The following is a 17,967-nucleotide window of genomic DNA, read 5'->3' as shown; positions in this document are numbered from 1 at the left end:
TTTCTAGTCCTGGTTTCTCAGCGATACATTTATTATAGTCATTTATGGATGTACAAAGCAGAACAGTATAGAAAATACCCAAAAACACAAGACAGAAATCCCAAAACATCTTAAAAGGGAACACAGGAAAGCTGCGCCTGCAGGACAGCGCCCGGAGCGTCTACACGGCGGTGCCCCTCTCCAGGTTCTGTTTGATCTCGGCCGTGTACTTCCCATAAAACCTCTCCGCCTTCTTGTTGAATTTGGCGTTCCTCTCGTTGATGTAATCGATATCGGCATCATCGTTGTAAGCGCGCCGACGGCTGTATTTCTCGCGTTTCGCGATCCTGCAACACGATGAGAAAGGGAATAAAATTATACATCATACAGTTTTAATGATGGTAACATCTTCCTTAGTTTAGGATTATCCAGTCTTGAGATGAGACATATCAGTTTGTAAATCTCTTCTCTAAACTCCACGGACCACATCAAAAGTGAACTCCGGTGATAAATAAGCTGAGCTAGAAGCTCAGAGAAAGACAGAAAAGGGTTAAGAACATTGCCAAAAGAAGCTCACTGACTGATTCCTGGGTAACTCATTCTGCAGCCAACAATGTGCAGTGTGACAAAAACAACATCGCTGTACGAGGGATTGTTTTTTGTGGGAAGATTTGTTGTTTTTTTTAATGACAATTACATGCACTGAAATAAGAGTTTATTATCTTTGATAACCAGCCAAGGTAAAGCAGACAGCTGCAGGCAGATATTATCAGGCTGGGAAGGTCCCTGGTTATTGGGCCCTTCCCAGCCTAAAAATACCAGCCCACAGCACACCAGGGTATCAAGAAAAGTTAAAGGCAGAGAGCCACAATTGGAGCATCTCATGTGATGTGCAACTTCTAGGGCCACTGAGGGCTGGTATGTTTAGGCTGGGAAGGACCCAATAACCAGGAACCTTCCCAGACTGATAATATCAGCCCGCAGCTGTCTGCTTTACCTTGGCTGGGGACCCCCACATAATTTTTTCATAAAAAGCTGTCCAATATCGTCTCAGGGGGTTGTGCAATTATATGTCTGTCTCTATAGCATACACTGTTGTCTAAAAATGCTACAAAAGTGCAGTAAAACAGCAATTATTTTTAGACCTGCGTTTTTATTGTGCTGTGTGAACACTGCCAAAGACTTGCCAAACTGGAGCCATGTACTGATCCGTGTAGAATATACAGCTGTTTGGTTCTACAATGCACCCTGGGCTTTCTACCTATGGGTATAGCGCAAGCCACAGAGCAAGGAGATCCCTCCTGTACTTTACCCCTATAGCATATGATCCGCTATAATCTCAAGAAAAGGGTTAATCAAAGAAAATCATGGGAATCTGTCGTTTCAGCAAGATCATTACTACGTGTTACTGATCGCACTTTACCGATGCGAATCAATCAGTTCAATGGGATGTGTATAAATGTGCATGCAGGGAGCTCCCCCTAGTGGTGACTGCAGGATGGAAGAAACTAATCAATTCACATTATCTGTAGAAATGATGGGGATATTAAATGTGTGAGTTTCTTATAGTAATGGTGATTGATGTGATGCCCCAACTACAGGCAATACAATCAGGGACACCACATGGTCACAGGGTGCTCTCATTGGGATTCCCTCATGCTTTTCACGGTGTGGTGTTTCTACAATTACAGACGGCGGAGATGGCCGTTGTAGCTCCTCGGTGTCCGCAGAATCTACAGGAGAGCAAATTCTAAGACGTAGACAAGAGCTTACTGTTTCTCAAGATCAGTGACCATTCTGTCCACACCTTCCTTGGACGGGACGTGTGTTCCATGATACAGACTGTCAGACGTGGGGTAGAAGAGGTCACCTCTGGAATAAATGAGCACAAAATACAATGTGAAATCTATTAATATAATGTATAACATATTACATTGTGCATAATAAATATAGACTTATCCTGAGTTACATCCTGTATTATACTCCAGAGCTGCACTCACTATTCTGCAGGTGCAGTCACTGTGTACATACATTACATTACTGATCATGAGTTACATCCGGCATTATACTCCAGAGCTGCACTCACTATTCTGCAGGTGCAGTCACTGTGTACATACATTACATTACTGATCCTGAGTTACATCCTGTATTATACCCCAGAGCTGCACTCACTATTCTGCTGGTGTATAGTCACACTTACTGTTTGTCCCGCTCCCTCTCGTACTCCTCCATGTCCGGTTTGATCTGTCGTGTCAGTCTCTGGTACTGGCGCAGTTGTGCTGCTGCGTAATCTGTGAAGCACAATAAGTCATGAAGGACGGGTGAAGACCCCAGTACATGAGGCAGCAGACAATGTTTCAGCCAATCCAATACTCTGATCCCTCCAACCCCGTCTCAGACTTGTGAGACCATCAGTAAGCAGCACAGAACGTGACGTAACTCACCGGAGAATCCCATATCCGGGTTCCTCTTCCTCTTCTTCCTCTCCCATCTCTCGGCGTCGTCTGCGCTGATCTCCAGCAGTTTTGCCCTCTGGTAATCCACCCCGTTAGCCGCACATTCCTAGGTTACAGCAGAGTCAGAGGTGAGGATATTTATGGGCTTTCTTGTTCCCGGATGAGGCACAGGATCTCCCGGGCTCCGCCGGACCGGAGTCACATTTACCTTCTTCTTTTCCTCCTCCTTCAGCTCCCACTCCAGCCGAGCTTTCCGAGCCTCCCAGTTGCTGGGTAACTTCTGCCTCTTGTCCTCCTCCACCACCTCCTGGTGGTTCAGCTTCCGCGCTTCATTCTGTAAAATGAGCAAAGTCTTTCATTTCCACCCCCTGCGCAGAGGAATGACTGACAGGTCGCAGAGTTAGGACAGTTTACAATTTACTGATCTTTTCCTAGGCACATTAGGGTCAGCAGGTTTAACCCCTTCCCGACATCCACCTTTTGCACAATGGATGGGTGCCGGCTGCGTTATACTGCCGGCACCTGCCTCCAAGAACAGCGATTGGAGCTAGATCTAATCCCTGCTGCTTAACTACTTAAATGCCGCTGTCAATCTCTGATCGCAGCTTATAAGAGTGCGGTGCAATCCCGAGAGAGTGTCAGTTGCAATGCCTTTCAGCCCCAACAATGTGATCGTTGGGTGCCAATGGCTCGCCATGGTAGAGGAGGTCCTGCTGAGGGTCCCCACAGCCGCCATCTTTCTGCCATCAGTTGTAGTCCCTACATGGGAAAAATGTAGTTTTTAAATGAAGGTCTTTATTATTAAGGGGGAAAAAAATCCAAACCTACAGGGTCCTGTGTGAAAAAGTGATTGTCCCCCACCTCTGCTTAAAAAGTAAAGTAACTGTGTTTTATCACATCTTTGGGAAGCGGAGTTCAATTTCCCTAGCCACACACAGGCCTGATTGAGAACAGGTGTGGCAGTAATCAAGAAATCATTTAAATAGGACCTGCCTGACAAGGTGAAGTAGATCAAAAGATCCTCAAAAGCAAGACAGCATGCTGCAATCCTAAGAAATTCAGGAACAAATGAGAAAGTAATTGAGATTTATCAGTCTGGAAAAGGTTATAAAGCCATTTCTAAAGCTTTGGGATTCCAGCGAACCACAGTGAGAGCCATTATCCACAAATGGCAAAAACATAGAACAGTGGTGAACCTTCCCATGAGTGGTCAGACGACCAAAATTACTCCAAGAGCGCAGCAATGACTCATCCAAGAGGTCACAAAAGACCCCACAGCAACATCCAAAGAACTGCAGGCCTCACTTGCCTCAGTTAAGGTCAGTGTTCATGACTGCACCATAAGAAAGAGACTGGGTAGAAATGGCCTACATGGCAGTTTCCCCAGACGAAAACCACTGCTGAGCAAAAAAAAAAACATAAAGGCTCATCTCACTTTTGTAAGAAAAGTTTTTGGAAGGTGTATGTCCCATTACATCTGGGGTAGAAGTGGCACAGCATTTCAGAAAAGGAACATCATACCAACAGTAAAATATGGTGGTGGTAGTGTGATGTCTGGGGCTATTTTGCTGCTTCAGGACCTGGAAGACTTGCTGTGGTAAATGGAACCATGAATTCTGTTGTCTACCAAAAAATCCTGAAGGAGAATGTCCGGCCATGTGTTTGTGACCTCAAGCTGAAGTGCACTTGGGTTATGCAGCAGGACAATGATCCAAAACCCACCAGCAAGTCCACCTCTGAATGGCTTACAAAAAACAAAATTTAGACTCTGGAGTGGCCTCGTCAAAGACCTGTCCTTAATCTGATGGAGATGCTGCGGACGGACCTTAAAAAGGTGATTCATGCTCGGAAACCCTCCAATGTGGCCGAATTACAACAATTCTGCAAAGATGAGCGGCCAAAATTCCTCCAGAGCGTTGTAAAGACTCATTGCCGGTTATCGCAAAAGCTGGATTGCAGTTGTTGCTGCTAAGGGCCCAACCAGTTATTAGGTTTAGGGACAATAATTTTTTCACACAGGGCTCTGTAGGTTGGGAATTCTTTTTCTCTTAATAATAAAGACCTTCATTTAAAAAATTCATTTTGTGTTCCCTTGTGTTATCTTTGCCTAATTTTTACAATTGTTTTCTGATCGGAAACATTTAAGTTTGGACACACCTAATTTAAAGATTTTTCTGTATTTTCATGACTTTGAAAATTGTACATTCACACTGAAGGCATCAAAACTATGAATTAACACATGTGGAATTATATACTTAACAAAAAAGTGTGAAACAACTGAAAATATGTCTTCTATTCTAGGTTCTTCAAAGTAGCCACCTTTTGCTTTGATGACTGCTTCGCACACTCTTGGCATTCTCTTGATGAGCTTCAAGAGGTAGTCACCAGAAATGGTTTTCACTTCACAGGTGTGCCCTGTCAGGTTTAATAAGTGGGATTTCTTGCCTTATAAATGGGGTTGGGACCATCAGTTGTGTTGTGCAGAAGGCAGGTGGATACACAGCTGATAGTCCTACTGAATAGACTGTTAGCTGCTTTTTTCTTGCCATAATACAAATTCTAAGTAAAGAAAAACGAGTGGCAATCATTACTTTAAGAAATGAAGGTCAGTCAGTCCCAAAAATTGGGCAAACTTTGAAAGTGTCCCCAAGTGCAGTTGCAAAAACCATCAAGCGCTACAAAGAAACTGGCTCACATGAGGACCGCCCCAGGAAAGGAAGACCAAGAGTCACCTCTGCTTCTGAGGATAAGTTTATCCGAGACACCAGCCTCAGAAATCGCAGGTTAACAGCAGCTCAGATTAGAGACCAGGTCAATGCCACACAGAGTTCTAGCAGCAGACACATCTCTACAACAACTGTTAAGAGGAGACTTTGTGCAGCAGGCCTTCATGGTAAAATAGCTGCTAGGAAACCACTGCTAAGGACAGGCAACAAGCAGAAGAGACTTGTTTGGGCTAAAGAACACAAGGAATGGACATTAGACCAGTGGAAATCTGTGCTTTGGTCTGAGGAGTCCAAATTTGAGATCTTTGGTTCCAACCACCGTGTCTTTGTGCGACGTAGAAAAGGTGAACGGATGGACTCTACATGCCTGGTTCCCACCGTGAAGCATGGAGGAGGAGGTATGATGGTGTGGGGGTGGCTTTGCTGGTGACACTGTTGGGGATTTATTCAAAATTGAAGGCATACTGAACCAGCATGGCTACCACAGCATCTTGCAGCGGCATGCTATTCCATCCGGTTTGCGTTTAGTTGGACCATCATTTATTTTTCAACAGGACAATGACCCCAAACACACCTCCAGGCTGTGTAAGGGCTATTTGACCAAGAGGGAGAGTGATGGGGTGCTACGCCAGATGACCTGGCCTCCACAGTCACCAGACCTGAACCCAATCGAGATAGTTTGGGGTGAGCTGGACCGCAGAGTGAAGGCAAAAGAGCCAACAAGGGCTAAGCATCTCTGGGAACTCCTTCAAGATTGTTGGAAGACCATTTCCGGTGACTACCTCTTGAAGCTCATCAAGAGAATGCCAAGAGTGTGCAAAGCAGTCATCAAAGCAAAAGGTGGCTACTTTGAAGAACCTAGAATATAAGACATATTTTCAGTTGTTTCACACTTTTTTGTTAAGTATATAATTCCACATGTGTTAATTCATAGTTTTGATGCCTTCAGTGTGAATGTACAATTTTCATAGTCATGAAAACACAGAAAAATCTTTAAATGAGAAGGTGTGTCCCAACTTTTGGTCTGTCCTGTATATACACACACACACATTATTTTGGTATTGGCATAATCGTACAGAGCGGGATAATCAGATCACCGTGAAGGGGGTCGTTCTACAAAATTACAGCAAAAAAACAAGTCCTCATACAGATATGAGGGATGGGAAAAATAAAGTTCTGGCTCTTGGATGAAGGGGAAGGAAAAAACAAAAACAGAAAATTGGACAAGTCAGAAAGGGTTAATAGGGTGGTCTCATAAAGGCAGACTTAGTCCATGTGTCCTATAAGGGGCGCTCCGCTCATCCTCCTCCTGCCATCATTATACTTCATGGACGGCCGGGGTGAAGTCTTCAACTTTCTAATATACTTTTTGTCTCGTTTTATAATCTCTACGTGCTGTCAGAAAATAAACATTCTGCTCCACATCCACAACATTTGTCTCTCCTGGATGTCAGACCCTCAACTGTGACAATTCTCTGGTCTCCGGGATGATGCAGTTTACCTGCACTGATACATTGGAACAGACTAAGAGGACAGAGATAAATTATAAAGTTTCTGTCATCCACTCAGTGTTCATTATACCTAGAAATCAGGGTTGAGGAGTCTGTAAGCCAAACCTCCGACTCCACGACTCCCTCATACACGGCTCATGTTTAAGTGATAAATTTACTGTAGCACAGATTCATCTCAGCTACAAGTCTAGACCCTGAGATCAGGAATAGGACAGATTCCCAAATTCTTATGAAAAAATATTCCCCCACAAACTGCATTGAAGTACTGTACCCCATTTTATTATATATTTTAGGAGTCGGTCCATTTTATACAGATTCCGACTCCACCAAAATGGGCTCCGACTCCATAGCCCTGCTAGAAATGAAAACTTGAGTGATGTGGGACAGACTTGTTCCCTGGCAACCAGAGCATCCTACAGGCCCAGACTCCCGGCTCAGAGATGGACGGTTCCTGTCCCTCCCGGGCTCCCGGCTCAGAGATGGACGGTCCCTCTCCCCCCCGGGCTCCCGGCTCAGAGATGGACGGTCCCTGTCCCTCCCGGGCTCCCGGCTCAGAGTTGGACGGTCCCTGCCCCCCCCCCCTGGGCTCCTGGCTCAGAGTTGGACGGTCCCTGTCCCCCCCCCTAGGCTCCCGGCTCAGAGTTGGACGGTCCCTGTCCCCTCCCCCGGGCTCCCGGCTCAGAGATGGACGGCCCCTGTCCCTCCCCCCAGGCTCCCGGCTCAGAGATGGACGGTCCCTGTCCCTCCCCCCAGGCTCCCGGCTCAGAGATGGACGGTCCCTGTCCCTCCCCCCAGGCTCCCGGCTCAGAGATGGACGGTCCCTGTCCCGTCCCCCCCCCCCCCAGGCTCCCGGCTCAGAGCTGGAAGGTCCCTATCCCTCCCGGGCTCCCGGCTCAGAGCTGGAAGGTCCCTGTCCCTCCCCGCTCATTGTCGCACACGACCTCTCACCCTCTTCAGGTGCAGCTCACGGAACTTTCTCAGCCGTTCCTCTCGTTTCTGTGCAGCCGGATCTTCCGCTGATGTCGTTGGTTCCTCGTCCTCCGAAGACGACTGCGAATTAAAAAGAAGGTTATTAATCGCGATAACACCAAGTGCAGGAGACGACTACTGCTCCCTGTTATCAGCCAGAACACACCAGGGAGGGGAAACAGAGGAAATGCAAAAAATGTGTGACCCCAGCCCCAAACCAAGAGACGCCTGTGATCCGCAGAAGAACTACAAGACCCAGCAGAGCCGAGCAACAGAGATGATGATACACAGATCCCTGCTGAACTGTACAGATGAACTACAAGTCCCAGCAGATCCCCAGACAGCACACTGACGAGCTACAAGTCCCAGCAGATCCCCAGACAGCACACTGACGAGCTACAAGTCCCAGCAGATCCCCAGACAGCACACTGACGAGCTACAAGTCCCAGCACGCCTTCCAGACCGTGGACCATCTACTACAGAGACGTCATACATCAGTCTGTAGGAGGCATCAGCTCAGGACCAGCTGGGCGTTGTAGTCCCCCGGGTCTCCGTGCAGTGACGTCGCCCCCCTATTCTCACCCGCTCTATCTCTTCCGCAGCCGCAGTCGCCATCTTGATTTTAAGAAATGTAAACTTCCGCCCTCAGTACGTTTTAGCTGCCGCGACGGACGAGCGTATGACGTACTTCCGCCGCATCGCCGAGTCCCCGCCTCTCTGGCGTTTCCTAGCAACAGGAGAAGCGAACATGGCGGCCAGGGTGAGTGAGAGCACAAGTGATGTGGAGAGGAGAGTCTGACAGTCCGGACACTCAGGGATAATCCGGCTGCTCCAGGGGAATCTCCCACTGATATCAAACTGTGCAGCATACCAGACCCCAAACTAATACCGACCCCAGACCAGACCCCAAACTAATACAGACCCCAAACTAATACAGACCCCAGACCTGACCCCCAACCCCAATATAGACCCCAGACCAGAACCCCTAAACTAATACAGACCTCAGACCAGACCCCCTAAATGAATACAGACCCCAGACCTGACCCCCAGCACTGATTCAGACACCAGACCTGACCCCCAACACTGATACAGACCCCAGACCAGACCCCAAACTAATACAGACCCCAGACCAGACCCCAAACTAATACAGACCCCAGACCAGACCCCAAAACTAATACAGACCCTAAACCAGACCCCAGACTAATACAGACCCGAAACTAATACAGACCTCAGACCAGACCCCAAACTAATATAGACCCCAGACCAGACCCCAAATTAATACAGACCCAAGACCAGACCCCCCAGCACTGATACAGACCCCAGACCAGACCTCCCAGCACTGATACAGACCCCACAACAGACCCCCAACACTGATACAGACCCCAGACCAGACCCCCAACACTGATACAGACCCCAGACCAGACCCCCAACACTGATACAGACCCCAGACCAGACCCCCAACACTGATACAGACCCCAGACCCCCAACACTGATACAGATCCCAGACCAGACCCCAGCACTGATACAGACCCCAGACCAGACCTCCCAGCACTGATACAGACCCCACAACAGACCCCCAACACTGATACAGACCCCAGACCAGACCTCCCAGCACTGATACAGACCCCACAACAGACCCCCAACACTGATACAGACCCCAGACCAGACCCCCAACCCTGATACAGACCCCAGACCAGACCCCCAACACTGATACAGATCCCAGACCAGACCCCAGCACTGATACAGACCCTAGACCACACCCCCAACACTGATACAGACCCCAGACCAGACCCCCAACACTGATACAGACCCCAGACCAGACCCTCAACATTAATACAGACCCCAGACCCACAACACTGATACAGATCCCAAACCAGACATCCAACACTGATACAGACCCAGACTAGACCCCCAATACTAATATAGAGACCAGACCAGACCCCCTAAACTAATACAGACCCCAGACCAGACCCCCTAAACTAATACAGGCCCCAGACCTGACCCCCAACACTGATACAGACCCCATACCAGACCCCTAAGACTGATAAAAAGCCTAGACCAGACCCCCAACACTGATAGAGACCCCAGACCTGACCCACTAAACTAATACAGACCCCAGACCTGACCCCCTAAACTAATACAGACCCCAGACCAGACCCCCAAGACTGATACAGACCCCAGACCAGACCCCAAACATTAATATAGACCCCCTAAACTAATACCCCAGACCAGACCCCCAAGACTGATACAGACCCCAGACCAGACCCCCAAGACTGATACAGACCCCAGACCTGACCCCCTAAACTAATACAAACACCAGACTCCCAATACTTATACAGACCCCCTAAACTAATGCAGACCCCAAACAAGACCCCATAAACTAATACAGACCACACTACCAGTACTGTTACAGACACCAGACCTCCCTAAACTAATACAGACCCCAGACTGGCCCCCAACACTGATACAGACCCCAGACCAGACCCAAAACACTAATACAGACCGAAGACCAAACTAATATAGACCCCAAAATCAGACCCCCCAGCGCTGACACAGACCCCAGACCAGACCCCTAACACTGATACAGACACCAGACCTGAGCCCCAGCACTGATACAGACCTCTAACATCGATATAGATCCCCCAACACTGATTCAGACCCCAGACCAGACCCCGATTAATGATACAGACTCAGACCTCCCACACATTATTGCAAACCTGAGACCAGGACCCTAAACTAATACAGACCCCAGACCAGACCCCCAACATTAACACAAAAAACGAACCAAACCCTCCCCTCAGAAAAAATCTAGACCCCCAAACTAATACAACTAACAAGTTAAAGCTGCACTCTGAAACGTTATGTTATGTACATCGAATATATGAAATTGAAATTGCATTACTGTGGTAGAAAATAAGATTAAAAATATAGGTACTTAATGCACAAATTGCCCAATTCTTGTGAGCCCAACAGCCAGCAATACAGCGTACCCTTTTGTTGGGACCCTAAACCTAACATGATGCCTCTCCCGGGCTAAAGGCCTAGAACTATAAGAACAGGTAGGATCAAGCTGTATTTAAAACTGCCCTAGGCTGATGGAAAGAGGGCTCAGTAATAAGGTGTGTACTACAAATATCAGAAAACTGACCGGCACTTCAAAACAGAAAAAGACAAGTGTGAACAGGTGCGAGCTAAGAGAGCCACGCTATAGATCTCCAGACCAGGCCCCCAACACGAATACAGACCCCTAAACTAATTCCGATTTCAATACCAGGCCCCCAACACGAATACAGACCCCTAAACTAATACAGACCCTAGACCTGCCCCCCCCCCCAACACGAATACAATCCCCTAAACTAATTCAAACCTCAGATCCCCAGATCGGGCCCCCAAGACTAATACAGACCCCTAAAGTTAATACTATTTTCAGACTTGATGCCATAAGCTAATACTGACCGGAGCCCCCGCAGAGCCGGGACTTATGTACAGTGGGGGAAATAAGTATTTGATCCGCGGCCGATTTTGCAAGTTTTCCCACCTACAAAGAATGGAGAGGTCTGTAATTTTTATCGTAGGTCACTTCACCTGTGAGAGACAGAATCTAAAAATAAAATCCAGAAAATCACATTGTATGGTTTTTACATAATTGATTTGCATTTTATTGCATGAAATAAGTATTTGATACAATAGAAAAACAGAATTTAATATTTGGTGCAGAAACCTTTGTTACAATTACAGAGGTCAGAGGTTTCCTGTAGTTCTTGACCAGGTTTGCACACACTACAGCAGGGATTTTGGCCCCCTCCTCCATACAGATCTTCCCCAGATCTTTCAGGTTTCGGGGCTGTCGCTGAGCAACATAAAGTTTCCGCTCCCTCCAAAGATTTCCTATGGAGTTCAAGTCTGGAGACTGGCTAGGACACTCCAGGACCTTGAAATGCTTCTTACGGAGCCACTCCTTAGTTGCCCTGGCTGTGTGTTTCAGGTCATTGTCATGCTGGAAGTCCCAGCCACCACCCATCTTCAATGCTCTTACTGAGGGAAGGAGGTTGTTGGCCAAAATCTCGCGATACATGACCCCATTTATCCTCCCTTCAGTGCAGTCATCCTGTCCCCTTTGCAGAAAAGCACTCCCGAAGTATGTTGATTTCCCCACCATGCTTCATGGTTGGGACAGTGTTCTTGGGGTTCTACTCATCCTTTTTCTTCCTCAAAACACGTCAAGTGGAGTTGATACCAAAAACTTCTAATTTGGTCTCATCTGACCACATGACCTTCTCCCATGCCTCCTCTGGATCATCCAGATGGTCATTGGCAAACTTCAAACTGGCCTGGACATGTGTTGACATTACAGGGGGACCTTGCGTGTTCTGCTGGATTTTAATCCATGATAATGTTTGAGACTCTGATCCCAGCTCTCTTGAGGTCATTGACCAGGTCCTCCCGTGTAGTTCTGGGCTGATTCCTGACCTTTATCAGAATCATCCTTACCCCACGAGGCGAAATGTTGCATGGAGCCCCAGACCGAGGAAGATTGACCGTCATCTTGTGTTTCTTCCAGTTTCTAATAATTGCACCAACAGTTGTTGCCTTTTCACCAAGCTGCTGCCTATTGTCCTGTAGCCCATCCCAGCCTTGTGCAGGTCTACAATTTTCTCCCTGGTGTCCTTAGGCAGCTCTTTGGTCTTGGCCATGGTGGAGAGGTTGGACTGTGATTGATTAAGTGTGTGGACAGGTGTTTTTTATACAGGTAACGGGTTCAAACAAGTGCAGTTAATACAGGTAACGAGTGCAGAGTAGGAGGGCTTCTTAAAGAAAAACTAACAGGTTTGTGAAAAGCAGAATTCTTGCTGGTTGGTCAGTGATGAAATACTTATTTCATGCAAGAAAATGCAAATTAATTATGTAAAAATCCTACTATGTGATTTTTCTGGATTTTATTTTTAGACTGTGTCTCTCACAGGTGAAGTGACCTACAATAAAAATTACAGACCTCTCCATTCTTTGTAGGGGGGAAAACTTGCAAAATCGTCAGTGAATCAAATACCGTATTTTTCGGACTATAAGACGCACCGGACCATAAGTCGCACCTCGGTTTTAGAGAAGAAAAATAGAAAAAAAAATTAAGCAAAATATGTGGTCACGATGCACTGTTAAGGGGGAGGGGGTCTGCTGCTGACACTGGTATATGGGTAATGTCCCTCATTTCTGATAATATCCCCCATCCTGGTATCTATGCCCCCCCTTCCTATTATATGTGGCTCCCATCCCCATCCTGGTATTCATGGCACACCTCCATCCTGGTATGCATGGCACCCATCATCCTTATCCTGGTATGCATGGTACAGCAATCCCCATCCTGGTATGCATGGCACCCCTCATCCCTATCCTGGTATGTATGGCACCCCTCATCCCCAATCCTGGTATGTATGGCACCCCTCATCCCTATCCTGGTATGCATGGCACCGCTCATCCCCATCCTGGTATGCATGGCACCCCTCCATCCTGATATGCATGGCACCCCTCCATCCTGGTATGCATGGCACCCCTCCATCCTTATCTTGGTTTACATGGCACCCCTCATCCCTGTCCTGGGATGCATGGTACCCCTAATCCCTATCCTGGTATGCATGGCACCCCTAATCCCTATCCTGGTATGTATGATCCCCTCATCCTTATCCTGGTATGTAAGGCCCCCTCATCCTTATCCTAGTATGTATGGCCCCTTCATCCGTATAATGGTATGTATGATCCACCTCATCCTTATCATGGTATGCATGACATCCCTCATCCTTATCCTGGTATACATGGCCCCCCCATCCTTATCCTGGTATGTATGGCCCCTCATCCTTATCCTCTTATGTGTAGCCCCTCACCCTTATCCTGGTATGTACGGCCCCCTCATCCTTATCCTGGTATGTATGCCCCCCTCAACCTTATCCTGGTATGTATGGCCCCCTCATCCTTATCCTGGTATGTATAGCCCCTCACCCTTATCCTGGTATGTATGGCCCCCTCATCCTTATCCTGGTATGTATGCCCCCATCATCCTTATCCTGGTATGTATGGCCCCCTCATCCTTATCCTGGTATGTATGGTCCCTCATCCTTAGTGTAGCGTCGGCGTCCCGGCCTCCTGCTAGGCAGGGATGCTGTTCCCCTCACCTCTCCGCTCCGTGCCCGGCGTCTTCCTCCCGCTCTGCTGGCAGCGCGCGCTCCTTCCCGGCCACTGTGCTTAGGGCACGCGCGCGCTCCCCCTCTCTTAAAGGGGCCGCGCGCGCCATCCTAAGGAGTCCCCGGCCAATGGCCGGAGGATCTCTCCATATATAAGGCACCTCCTCCAAAATGGAGGTGCCCGAGCAATGTTGTAGCATAGTTCATCACTCTGCTTCAGCCCTCAGGTCCCGTTACCAGTTACCTGCCAGTTTCCTGCCAGTTACCTGCCAGTTTCCTGTCTGATACCTGCCTGACTCTTGTCTATCTGCTGTTATTCCTACGGTCCGACAGTCTGCCTACCAGCCCTGCCAGTCTGTCTATGGATCCGTCTGCCCGCTCACCTGGGAGCGCTCACCGGCTACCTGCCTGCTAGCCTACCTGGAGGCTCTGCCGTCACGTGCTGTGACCACCTGCCCGTCCAGAGACTCTTGCCCGCTCACCTGGGAGCGCTCACCTGCTACCTGCCCGCTAGCCGGAGCGGTACTTACCCAAAAGTCGTCTTCCGGAAGAATGGTAACTTGCGGCTTCTTCTCCAAACTCTTCTCCTCTTCTGAGCGCAACTATTCTATAGGAGACCGAGAGTTATTGGCTATTAAACTGGCATTGGAGGAGTGGCGTTACCTGCTCGAGGGGGCTCTTCACCCGGTAATAATTTACACGGACCACAAGAACTTGGCTTACCTCCAGAGTGCCCAGAGACTTAACCCGCGCCAAGCCCGGTGGTCCTTGTTTTTTGCTCGCTTTGATTTCGCTCTTCATTTTCGTCCGGCTGACAAAAACATCAAAGCTGATGCCTTGTCCCGATCCTTCCTGGTGTCTTATCTCGAGGAGGAACCTAAACACATCATCGATCCCGCCAGAGTAATGCAGGTGGCTCCCGTGAATCTAAATCGTCTCCCTCCCGGTAAGACCCTCCAGCTTATTACCCGGCACTACTGGTGGCCTACCCTGCACAAGGACGTAATAGACTTTGTTTCTGCCTGTGTGTCCTGCGCCCGCAACAAGGTTCCGAGACACCTGCCAGCCGGTCGCCTTCTTCCTCTTCCAGTACCTGCTGCCCCCTGGCAGCATATAGCTATGGACTTTATAACGGATCTCCCTGTCTCTGCCGGTTGTACGGTCATTTGGGTGGTCGCTGACCGCTTTTCCAAGATGGCTCACTTCATTCCCCTGCCGGGCCTCCCGTCTGCACCCGAGCTGGCTAAAGACTTTATCCGCCACATCTCCCGTCTCCATGGCCTGCCCCTCCACATCGTGTCGGATCGTGGGGTTCAGTTCACCTCACGCTTCTGGAGAGCCACATGTAAGCTGCTAGACGTCACCCTGGACTTCTCCTCCGCTTACCACCCACAGTCCAATGGTCAAGTGGAGCGGATCAATCAGATCCTGACCAGTTACCTCCGGTACTTCGTTAATGCCCACCATTCGGACTGGGTGGATCTCCTACCATGGGCCGAATTCTCTTACAATAACCACGAGAGCGAATCCTCCTCCAAATCCCCGTTTTTTGTAGTCTTCGGTCAGCATCCTCGGATCCCATTTCCCGTCTCCACCTCGGTGGACAATCCGGCTGCGGAATCCCTCGTTAGCAAATTTTCCTCCATTTGGGAGAGTACCCGATCCGCACTCCTTCAGTCGTCCGAGCGGATGAGAAAACACGCTGACAAAAGACGCCTGGATCCTCCACAATTCCATCCTGGAGATAAAGTTTGGCTCTCGTCCAAGTATGTCCGGCTCAAGGTTCCTTCCTACAAGTTAGGGCCTCGGTTCATCGGCCCACTGGAGGTTATCAAACAGATCAACCCGGTGGCCTATAAATTGAAACTCCCGGCCAATTTGCGGATCCCTAACTCCTTCCATGTATCTCTCCTCAAACCCGTGGTACTTAACTCTTTTTCCAAGTCTACAGGTACGCCTCCTGCTCCGGTTTCTGCTGAAGACGAGTTTGAGGTAGAGAACATTCTGGCCACCAAAAGGGTAAGAGGAAAGACCTTTTTTCTAGTACATTGGAAGGGGTTTGGTCCTGAGGAGAGAATGTGGGAGCCTCGGGAGAACATCCATGCCCCTCTCATCCTTGATAAATTTCTGTCTGGCCTAAAAAAGGGGGGGCCTAAAGGGGGGGTACTGTAGCGTCTGCGTCCCTGCCTCCTGCTAGGCAGGGACGCTGTTCCCCTCACCTCTCCGCTCCGTGCCAGGCGTCTTCCTCCCGCTCTGCTGGCAGCGCGCGCTCCTTCCCGGCCACTGTGCTTAGGGCGCGCGCGCTCCCCCTCTCTTAAAGGGGCCGCGCACGCCGTCCTAAGGAGTCCCCGGCCAATGGCCGGAGGATCTCTCCATATATAAGGCACCTCCTCCAAAATGGAGGTGCCCGAGCAATGTTGTAGCATAGTTCATCACTCTGCTTCAGCCCTCAGGTCCCGTTACCAGTTTCCTGCCAGTTACCTGCCAGTTTCCTGTCTGATACCTGCCTGTCTCGTGTCTACCTGCTACTATTCCTGCGGTCCGACAGTCTGCCTACCAGCCCTGCCAGTCTGTCTATGGATCCGTCTGCCCGCTCACCTGGGAGCGCTCACCTACTACCTGCCCTCTAGCCTACCTGGAGGCTCTGCCGTCACGTGCTGTGACCACCTGCCCGTCCAGAGACTCTTGCCCCCTCACCTGGGAGCGCTCACCGGCTACCTGCCTGCTAGCCTACCTGGAGGCTCTGCCGTCACGTGCTGTGACCACCTGCCCGTCCAGAGACTCTTGCCCGCTCACCTGGGAGCGCTCACCTGCTACCTGCCCGCTAGCCTACCTGGAGGCTCTGCCGTCATGTGCTGTGACCACCTGCCCGTCCAGAGACTCTTGCCCGCTCACCTGGGAGCTTCCACCTGTTACCTGCCTGTTAGCCTACCTGGAGGCTCAGCCGTCACTTGCTGTGACCACCCGCTTGTCCAGAGACTCTCGCCCGCCCACCAGGGAGCGTCCACCCGCTACCTGCCTGCTTGCCTACCTGGAGGCTCAGCCGTCACTTGCTGTGACCACCCGCTTGTCCAGAGACTCTCGCCCGCTCACCTGGGAGCATCCACCCGCTACCTGCCTGCTTGCCTACCTGGAGGCTCAGCCGTCACTTGCCGTGACCACCCGCCTGTCAAGAGACTGTCCCCGTCACTTGCCGTGTCCTCCTGCCCTCTTACCCAGAGACTGTCCCCGTCACTAGCCGTGACTGCCTGCCCGCCTTCCCTGGGTGTCACCCGCTTCCTTACAAGGACTGCCCCTTTGTATAGTCGCTCAGTGGTTCCACCTCCCAGACCCGTTACACTTAGCCTGGTATGTATGCCCCCCTCATCCTTATCCTGGTATGCATGGCCCTCATCATCCTTATTCTGGTATGTATGATCCCCCTCATCCTTATCCTGGTATGTATGGCCCCCTCATCGTTATCCTGGTATGTATGGCCCCCTCATCGTTATCCTGGTATGTATAGCCACCTCATCCTTATCCTGGTATGTATGGCCCCCTCATCCTTATCCTGGTATGTATGCCCCCCTCATCCTTAATCCTGGTATGCATGATCCCCCTAATCCCCATCATGCTGCACATAAAAAAAAAATAAACACTCCTACTCACCTTTCTTTTCTCCTCCTGTCTGCCCGCACTGATCTCGCCATGTGAGCCGCGCATGGCGTCACTGCCATTTGCCCTCACAAGGAGAGATCAGCTGCCGGAAGTCACTGCTCCCCACGCCGGGACTGTGTGCGCGGGGAGCAGTGACTTCATGCTCCTTAATAGCCGGCACACAGTGTAGCTGCTGCGCTGCTCCTGCTGCTGCCGGGCGATCGCGTGTGCCCGCTATTAAAGGGCATGAATATTCATGCCCTTTAACAGCGGCCACACGCGATCACCCGGCGGAAGCAGGAGCCGCACTGCGGATATTCTGTGTGCCGCTATTAAGGAGCATGAATATTCATTTTCTTTAGCAGCAGGGACAGTGTAGGCTGCTACCCTCACACCCCACACAGTATATATATATATATATATATATATATATATATATATATATATATATACATACACCCCCAAACATATATAAGACACACCCCCCATTTTCCTCCAAAGTTTTGGAGCAAAAAAG

At 49.5% G+C, this 17,967-nt stretch overlaps 2 protein-coding genes across 3 annotated transcripts in view; one reads left to right on the top strand and one right to left on the bottom strand.

The window, feature by feature from the left end:
* Nucleotides 1-13: 13 nt before the first annotated feature.
* SYF2 (SYF2 pre-mRNA splicing factor) lies at nt 14-8,361 on the bottom strand. The gene is made up of 7 exons (XM_073677264.1): nt 8,224-8,361; nt 7,621-7,722; nt 2,644-2,769; nt 2,424-2,541; nt 2,180-2,270; nt 1,753-1,851; nt 14-326 (listed from the first exon to the last, which is right to left on the bottom strand). The coding sequence occupies exons 1-7, from the start codon at nt 8,254-8,256 to the stop codon at nt 161-163; spliced, it is 735 nt and encodes a 244-aa protein (XP_073533365.1). The 5' UTR covers nt 8,257-8,361; the 3' UTR covers nt 14-160.
* Nucleotides 8,298-17,967, top strand: part of LRRC72 (leucine rich repeat containing 72) — a 31,308-nt gene continuing 21,638 nt past the window's right edge. Inside the window, exon 1 of one of the 2 annotated variants that reach the window (XM_073677263.1) lies at nt 8,298-8,401. In XM_073677263.1, coding sequence (XP_073533364.1) covers nt 8,321-8,401 — 81 coding nt within the window. In that variant the 5' untranslated portion in view covers nt 8,298-8,320. The remainder of the gene's footprint in view (nt 8,402-17,967) is intronic. The other variant, XM_073677261.1, reaches the window with a different exon arrangement.

This window comes from Phyllobates terribilis, unplaced genomic scaffold (assembly GCF_046119375.1).
Source record: "Phyllobates terribilis strain yellow unplaced genomic scaffold, ASM4611937v1 Scaffold_4__5_contigs__length_816908805, whole genome shotgun sequence".
Lineage (NCBI taxonomy): Eukaryota > Metazoa > Chordata > Amphibia > Anura > Dendrobatidae > Phyllobates > Phyllobates terribilis.
This window is presented reverse-complemented; position numbering and strand designations above follow the sequence as displayed.